The sequence below is a fragment of the Stegastes partitus genome, unplaced genomic scaffold, assembly GCF_000690725.1.
Source record: "Stegastes partitus isolate 25-593 unplaced genomic scaffold, Stegastes_partitus-1.0.2 Scaffold867, whole genome shotgun sequence".
Lineage (NCBI taxonomy): Eukaryota > Metazoa > Chordata > Actinopteri > Pomacentridae > Stegastes > Stegastes partitus.
This window is the reverse complement of record NW_007578598.1, coordinates 180147-189341: the sequence shown is the minus strand read 5'-3', so window position 1 is coordinate 189341 and position 9195 is coordinate 180147. Positions and strand designations below refer to the sequence as shown.

Below are 9195 nucleotides of genomic sequence, written 5' to 3'. Positions count from 1 at the left end.
CTGCGCCGAGCCGCTCACCTCTCGATGAACCCCCCAGTCCAGCTCTGGTGGTGGGGAGCATGCCCCTACCAACAACAAAAACAAAAACACAGAGGTTCTGCCAAGCATACCCCTGCACCAGTGAACTGTGCAGCCACCACACCAGGCCCCGCTCCCCTCTGGACCCCCTCCCAGACCCCATGATCCCGGTTAACAAGCCAGCCAGCACGTTCCCCTGTTGTCATTCGTTACCCGCTGCTGTCCTCCTGATACGGCTCGCGGGCGGGGCCAATTAAACTCGCACGGTTCCCCACACCGGGTCAGGAGTTTAGTGGGTCATGGTCGCTGCGATTTTCACCCAGAGTTATCTAATCCTGATTGAACCGCTCTGACTGGACCAAACCAGACCGGACCGTCCACAGAAAATACACTCAAACATACGCAGCAGAGACAACTAAGATAAGATATGATAGGATAAGAAGATACGATACGATACGATACGATTTGATACGATACGATACGGTGACATGAGAGACCTTAAGATACAATGAGCTACGATATGAAGAGTTACAATACAATATACTGAGATACGATAAGATGAGATACGATACGATGAGATATGATGAGCTACGATGAGATATAAAGAGATACAACATGATGAGACATGAAGAAACGAGATAAGATATGATGAGAAATAATATGAGATACAATATGATATGATGCGATACAATGAGATACGATATGATGAGATACGATACGATGAGATACGATACAGTATATTGAGATAAGATGAGATACGATACGATGAGATATGATACGGGACTTAATGTTAAGCATTGCTAAGAAATGTTCATTACAATAGGACGCTTGTGTAACACGATTAATACAGCTTATCCCAGAAGTTACGGACACTTTAAGGCCTAATGCAGATAAACAGGAAGTCCGTGGCTCAGAATTAGCTGAGAATGGCGCAGCGACACACAGTGATGTGCATGAACAGTCTGTAAAGGAATGAGTCTAGGTTACCTTATTTGACATAAAATTATGCATATTCCAGTTGTTTCTGGCCATTTGGTGAACAAAAATGTCTATTGTACTTGAGTAAATGAAACCTTCATTAACAAAACTGTTAATATATATTTATATATATTTAAAATCCCCTTTTCTTATCATTTTACTGCAGAAAACTTCTTTTGGGGGCACAAACATGGACGTCTTTGACAATACGCCTTTTTCACAGCAGACATGTTGACCTCTCATAGCAGGAAAAACACATTTCTAACATTAATAATTACTAAATTCTGTTTTCCATTTAAGCCATGGCAGTGTGACATTGAACCACTACAGAAGTTTTATGATTCATTTCATTCACACCTTTACAAGAAAAATGTCTTCTGTCAAAAAAAAAAAGGCCTCTAATGCAGAAAACACACAAAACTAAGAAATTGAAACATCTGGTTAAGACCCGACAGTATATTTATGATAGAAATTTACCTAACAAGTTTAAATTTCATGGTTAATACACAACAGAATGTTTTATTATGTGAATGTATTTGGCTATTTTAAATACTAAGATGAAGACCCTACAATATCGTAGAAATTACTCATTTATCTACAGTTTTATCTGAATAACTCTGATGTTGAGGTTAACAACCTATAGAACCTCTTGTATTTGTTGTATACATTTATCTGACTAAATTAAACACTAATGTTAAGACCTAGGAATATATACATTTATCAGATTAATTTAACTGTTAAGCTTGGAAGCAGCTCCATTATTGAAGTTTACTTGAGTTATTTAAATATTGGAGGAAAGACCATAAAATAATAGTTTGTCTATACGTCAATTAGGTTTCAGACTCTACAATGTCATATAAAATATTCACCTAATACATTTGAAGTTTAAGGTTAAGACCATACAGTATTATTTATTATGCAAATTCATCAGACTCGTTTAAATATTAAGGTGGGACCCTAGAATATATCAATTTACCTGATTTCAATATTACATATGTATATGATTAATGTAAAATTAAGGCAATATTATCTAATATTTTAAAATAATTAAGGTTAAGAACATAAAATATCTATAAATTTATCCAAATATCTTTAATAATAAGGTTAATCCAAACTCACCTAACATGTTTAAATATTAAGGCTGTGACCCTATAATATTATGTAATCCATACATTTATGTGAGTAATTTAAACATCACGTTTACTACAATATAATATACACATTTACATGACTAATTTGTCTACTAGGGTAGGAGACGACAATTTCACATATTTACCTGAAAAAACAAATATAAAGGCCAAGGGCTCAACTGCAAAATCACACTTTTAAGACCATTTGATTCCATTTTTATCGTCAGACTTTTATTTATATGTGTAGTTGAAACAGAAATGTGTTGTTTTAGCAGCCAATCAGAGCGTTTGACAGGAAGAGTTGGTTTTCTTTTCTTTTTTTTTTCTTTTTCTTAAAGAAAAGATGATGAAATAGCAGATATAATGCATTTATAACAACCTGAGTGATTTAGTATAAATGTGAAGACTCTACATTAATACACATTCTACCAAATGATTTCACAGATAAAATGTGATCCAACTCTCATGAGCTCCAATAATTGTCTGGATCGACATAAAGCTGAGTAGTGTGGTGTTGCAGCGCCCCCTGCTGTCTGCTGTGTGGAGGTACATTGATATGACCTGCTGCTGACAGATGGCAGCTGCTGGACGGAATCATGTCACTTCATATGGGCCAGGCTGCACACATCACACTGCTGCTTTGATTTTTCATTTTATCTTCCTTTCTTAGTATTTTTTTTAATATCAAATGTTTTTATCCTGAAAGACAACTTTTTAAGGCTGTAAACAATTTTGCAAACAGAGCAGCATTATTGTGAATAATCCTACTTTATATAAATATATTTCCTAGAGTGAGTTTGGTAGAAAAACAGCTTGAGGCTATCCGTGTTTTTTGTAATATGTTAAAACGGTGTGAGCAGAGTCGGTTAATTGCAGACAGTATTTTTAGCATATTTGCCACAAGCAGGCGGAGCCAAGGAGGCTGAGATGGAGGGATGCTGCTGCTGCTGTTGCTGAAAAGCAGGTGGAGACCGCGGCTGCACTTTCAGAGGGAGGATCCGAGGGCGCAGGAGAGGACGGAGCTTCATCCTAGAGAGTGAAAATCACGTTAAATATCAGTGTTTTTTTTTATATTTTTAACCGCTGGTAGAAGATCCGCGCCCACAGGCTTTGACTGGCTGCGAAAGGCTCCGTGTGTCTGTCGCGTCGCTGGAGGCTGCGACGATGTGATGCTCCATGTTTGGGCCCGACGGCCGCAGCTTTCTCCCCGAAACCTGATATTATGCGGGGAACAAGGGGGGCTGCACGGATTAAAGGGGAACAAAGCACCGGTTTAGAAAACGTTTTGCAAACTGGCAGGTCAGTGGATTGTTTATGTGGTGCTGCAAAAAAAACAAAAAAACAAATAGCTGCAAGAAAATGTCTTTGCAGCAGCACAGCATTGAGCAGCATGAATTTAAATGAATACATTTTTAAAGACTGGCCCTTATTTGACAGCAGCATGTATTTAAACCAATGTGTTTTCAATATTTCACCCTGATTTGTGTGTATTGACAAAGTGTGACCTGCTGATGAGCAGCAGAAAAGTCGAGGCCTTCACTGTTTGTAACCAGGTGTGGAGAGCATAATAGATGAGTCCAGGGCTTGTTTACCACAGTTTATAATACTATATATCTGTGCTGTCTGTGTATTTGTAGGTTGATCGTGTGATCTAGAGTGAAAAATATTGCTATGAGTAATCAAATTCTCTCAGCCTAGTAACTCTCATCCAAAAATAGACTCTCTATTAAAGGACTGTGGTGTTTTTTGCGTGTTATGTCACGTCCCTGAAGGGAAAACGTCTCATCTGGTGTAAAATCAGTGAATATGTGCTCATGCATGCATGCATCTCTGGACCTGACCCTCCCCCCGCAGTTTCTCTTTAAGCTCTGAACTGAAACGCTGTAATCCTCTAATTGAAACCTCTTCCCACTATTTGATCCCCTCATGTTTCATACAATCACCCCCACCTCCATCGATTCCCTTCCTGTCTCCACCTGCAGCCAGCCATGGTCGACCCCTCGGAGGCTGAGGAGCAGAACAAGTGCAAAGGCCCGCACCTGGACCCGCCAGCTGTGGCCGCCGAAGACCCCAGACTGCCGGAACAAGCCGACGGCACCACGACGGAGGAAGATGGGGATGCCGGTTTTGAGACGCCGCCCACCGGCAGCTCCGAGCCGAGTCCGTGCCACGTTGCATCTCCGCCTGAGGCCTCCTCTCAGGCACCTCAGCAACCACAGACTGACAGAGATCCGTCTCCCAAGTTGCACCTGGACCTGTACAACTTCGACTCGCCGGCTGCAGAGGGAAGCCGCTATGTGCTAACAAGCCCCCGCTCTCTGGAGGCTTGTGCCCGATGTGGGGTCAAACCTGTGGAGCTGCTGCCCCGCCCGCTCGCCGATTTCGCCCGTGAGGCTCCGGGCCGATCCATGCGAGTCGCCACCGGATTGTTTGAAGTCTACGAGCGGGACAGACATGCTAAACTGAGGCAGTGCCGGGAGGAGAGGGAGAGGATTGTAAGGGAGGAGAAACGGAGGATTCTGCAGGCGGCGGTGAACAGCAGCAGCAGCGGCGCATCATCGACCTCCGTGGACAAAACTCCTTCGGGCTCCAGTCCTAAATCTCAAAGCTCAGGCCCTGATGCATCCTCCAGAGCCACCGCAGCTTCTAAAACTATTTTATCTAAGACTCCCGCCTCCACTCTTAGTACCTCACCTAAATCTGCCCATCCAGGATCTACGCCACCTTCAAAAACCAGTTCCACAACCTCCACACCTTCCTCCAGGGGTGGACTTCAAGGCTCAGCCAAACATCCTTTCTCCTCATCGTCCGAACAAATAAAAACCACCCGGCCGCTCTCGTCTGGTCCTCCGCCGGTGGTCCGCAAGTCTTCAGGCGGTAAACCCTCAAACACTTTCCCCAGATCAACACCCAAACCTCCCTCCTTCCCCAGAGCCAACACCACGTTGACATCCTCAGTGTCGAAGCCTGCAGTCCAGAGCACCGGGACGCCTCTGAACGGTGTAACTAAAGGGCCGTTTTCTCAGCACAATGGGCACCTTGGATTTCACTCCAAGGTGCGAGGAAAAAGCCATTCACTGGAGTCACTACAGCGAAGGGTAGATCCCATCTGTTCCTCAACCTCCACCACCACAACTACAACAACGTGCACCTCGTCTGAGTCAGGTGCTTCCTCCTCTTACAGTTGGGATGGTGTAAGAGATCACTGGGCTAAAGTCTCCAGTCCCCGAGCTCGAACGCTGGCCACCTTCAACTCTCTTATGGGTCGCAGCCTGAGCCTCGGCGACCTGAGCCACTCTCCTCAGACCACGCAGAAGGTGGAGCGCATCGTGAAGGAGGTGAAGCGCCGAGGCCTGAAGGCCGTGTCCGAGCGCGACCGCAAGATTGCAGCGTTGATGCTCGCCAGATATCAAGAGGAGGACATCATGAGTCAGACTCGGTACGTCGCTCACCTTCAGTGGGACAGCGAGCGCCGGATGGAGGAGCTGCGACGGGAGCAGGAGGACCGGGAGAAGCAGCGAGCGGTGCTTCAGTGTCAGCGAGTTTGGCAGACGCAAGTGTCGATACGTCAGCGACGGCTGAGCCAGCAGGAGCGAGAATCAGCAGCTGCCAAACTGCGACAGGCTGAGGAGAACGAAGAGCGATGGAGGGAGCTGGCAGAGCAGCAGGAGCGAAGCCGACTACTGAGGCTGCAGCAGGCGGCCAGAGAGGAGAAGCACAAGAAAGCTCTTCAGGAGCAGAACCTGAAGGCCCTGGAGGAGGAGAGGGCCGCCATGCTGGAGCAGGAGAGGCTGCTGCTGAAGGAGAAGCTCACCATGGCCGAGCTGAAGAGGCAGGAGAAGGAGCACCAGTCCCAGGAGGAGCGACGAGGCCTGAACAAAGCCGAGAAGAGACGCCACGCCGCCCTGATACAGGAAATCGCCCGCAGAGAGCAGGAGGAGCGTGACGAGGCCAGGAGGGCAGCGGAGGAGAAGCTGAGCCGCTCGCTGGAGAACTACGAACAGATTGTTGAGCGTCGAGGACTGGAGCTGAAAGAAAAGGCAAAGCGTGAGGAGAAGCAGATCCAGAAAGCTAGAAAGGCTGCGGAGAAGCGCGAGAAGCAACAGCAGCTGCTTCTAGAAGCTCGGGTGAAGGAGGCGGAGAAACGAGCCCAACAGGCGGCTCTGGTGGCCGAAGAGAGGGCCAAGGAGAAAGCCCAGCGAGCCATCCAGAGCCGGCAGGAGAAGGAGCGACTGCAGAAGCTCAACAGGCAGCGAGTGGAGGACGAGGAGAAGCAGAGGAGGCTGGAGCTGCTGCAGTCCATCGAGAGGAAGCTGGAGAAGAGCGAGCAGATCTTCAAGGAAAAGAGGGCGGTGCTTGAGAGCGCCCGGTCCGTCGCTCGGGCCTCCTTCCATGTTCGAGACAAAGTGCGGGAGGAGACCAACATGCGTACCTTTGATAAAATGGCCCTGGAAGCTCAGCTCAAAGCCAGCCTCGATGATAAATAAACCCATAGCTTTGTCGTGAAGTCCTTACTTCTGGTCATGTGCTCGGCTCCTGCCTTCATTATGGCCCTCATCACTCGACAGCTTTACCCATGAACACCCACAGTGTTATTTTCCCTGACATATCTTTACCCATCGGCTGGTTTTGAGACATTTTTGACTATTTTTATCATCAAAGCAACCAAAATCATTTTTGTATCATGGATGTAATGAGACTGCAAACGACATCAGCTGTTATAAACTAACAGTAAAGCCTGTGTGGTGTATACAGTAGACTTCATATTAGATGAGAGTGTAGAGAGAGCTGCTTTGTGCAGCAACACAACCCTTCCTCTCGCTTTCTCTTTGCCCTCTGCTCCGTCCATCTCAGCTACTGGACTTGAAAGCTGTGCTGGAATGAAAAGAGTCATTGTTTACCAGGAAGCACAACTCCATGACGACTGCGGAGGCTTTTAAAGCAGCGCTTTAAGGGATATTCAAGAAAAGGTTCTCAGCCCTCGAAGCAAATGAAGTATCCTTTTGTAAACCCACTGACGATGCCAGCGTAGAAGTGAAGCCCTGGGCTGGATGCATCTCGGGAGGGCCGTGTGCACGAGTCCTGTGCTGATGAAGCACCAGAGGACGCAGGTTTCTGCAGCAGGACTCTGGTTCCCTTCAAGGACTCCCTCTGTCTCCCCTCTTCATGTCAGATTACAGTAAACAGTAAAGACAGCCACCTTTCGACTCCCTCGCCGTCGATCTGCTCCCAACACAGCTGCCTGGTGACCGAGTCAAGGTCAACAGGTACGAGTTTTTACATCTTGTGCAATGCCTTCTGTTTGCCTTTTAGCTCTTGCAATTAAAAAAAAAAACAAAAACCCACAACAACACAGTGACCCCGACTTGACAGCACAGAGTGGAAAAAAAACATGCGAGCCAACAACAGGTTTTAAAGGCCTCTGACTGCACTAATCCTACAATCTCACAGATTTAAAAAAAAATAGAAAGGGAGATGCGCCCTCAGATGTAGCAGTTGCCATAGCGATAGGAATCAGGATGAAGCAGCGGGAGGTGGGTGAGTGCGTGGGAATACGAGGGGGAGGCCTGTGGGGAGGAGGCGGCTCTCTGGCAGCCTCATTCTGGCTGCTTCTTCGCAGGGAGTTATTGGAAATCACTCCACATGGGTGTGTTGTATGTGAGGCAGGAAAATTACTGCAGCATTCCTCCTCTTCAATCATTCAGTCCGCCAAGAGAGTGAGCAAATCTGCAGCAGTAGACTGGATCGAGCACATGTCTGACATTCTGCTGAGTTGAGAGGCAGAATGAATGTGAAGCGCAGCATTAGAGCAGCAGAGGCCTGACAGGCTTATGGCCGACTGAGCCGCCCTGTTCCCAGCAGCTAAACATGTCAGATGATGTGAGGTCGCAGGATGAGACGGCGGATCTGTAGGCGCTTATGATGTGGCTGAAAGGATGACGTCACCAATCTAGGAAAAGTTATTTTGAAATGCAGCAGCTGCAGCAAATCTACCAATGATAAAATGCAAAATTACAAGTATGACTGAATACGAAACAAAAAAGAGAAAACAATAGTGACATAGTAAATCTAGGGAAGTGAATTTACTAAAAAATGAGAAGCTCTTGTCATCGTTACAATTTGTTACCAGTCAGTAAAAGAAATTGCTTTGGCTGCATTGCTTTAAGAGCCCATATGATGCACATTTACAGGTTTATGTTTTTATTTTGGGGGTCTTCTACAATATGTTTATTTGCTTTAATGTTCAAAAACACATTAGCGTCAGTTTAATTTGCATGAAAAATTTTTGTGATTACAAAAATATTAGAGAAATTTTAGCTCGATATGTCAAATACGCCCCAATATTGCGAGATTTTTTTTTAAAAGCCGCTTATGATGTGGCTGAAAAGATGACCACATGATTACATAATTACAACTAAATGCTAAATTTAAAAAAAAGAGAAATCAGTAGACATACAAGCCATATAGGGAAGCGGATTATCTAAAAATCAAAGAGTAACTCTTGTCATAACTACATTTTGTCACCAATTGGCAAAAATAAAAAGAGCCAACATGATGCCCATCTACAAGTTTATAATTTTATTTTTGGAGTTTTCTATTATATGTGTATCTGCTTTAATGTTCAAAAAACATAAAAGTTTTAGAACAGTTTCTTCTCAACCATCTTTGATTTGCCTAAAATTTTAGGAGCATAAATATGGATATTTATATAAATATCAGTGAAGTTCCAGACTGACATATCGCTTTTTTTTTTCAATTTTTTTTCCCCATCAACTCCTTTTAGCACATTTTTTTTTCACCCAGTGAAATTTTAAGGTTTTGTTTGAATGACAGTATCTCAGATTTTAGTATTATTTCTTACCATTTCCAACCAGCTAAAACTAGCAAGCAGATGGCACAAGAGTGGCAAAGTGCAGCCACATTTTACAGTTCCACGTATACCTGCAACATTTTGCACTGCTAAATATGTCAGATGACTGCATCCATCTCTATTTATGCATCTATCATTTTTCCAGTTTCATAAGCTTATGTTTACATGTATTTGTGTGTGAGCCTTGTAGCCTTGTTG

At 44.9% G+C, this 9195-nt stretch overlaps 1 protein-coding gene across 1 annotated transcript; it reads left to right on the top strand.

Moving 5' to 3' along the window:
- Nucleotides 1-4114: 4114 nt before the first annotated feature.
- ccdc177 (coiled-coil domain containing 177) lies at nt 4115-6613 on the top strand. The gene has a single exon (XM_008293265.1). The coding sequence runs from the start codon at nt 4115-4117 to the stop codon at nt 6611-6613; it is 2499 nt and encodes an 832-aa protein (XP_008291487.1).
- The last annotated feature ends 2582 nt before the right edge of the window (nt 6614-9195 follow it).

Bases quoted from the DNA above. Each gene is read 5' to 3' on its own strand.
- ccdc177 (XM_008293265.1), top strand. From the start codon at position 4,115: ATGGTCGACCCCTCGGAGGCTGAGGAGCAGAACAAGTGCAAAGGCCCG.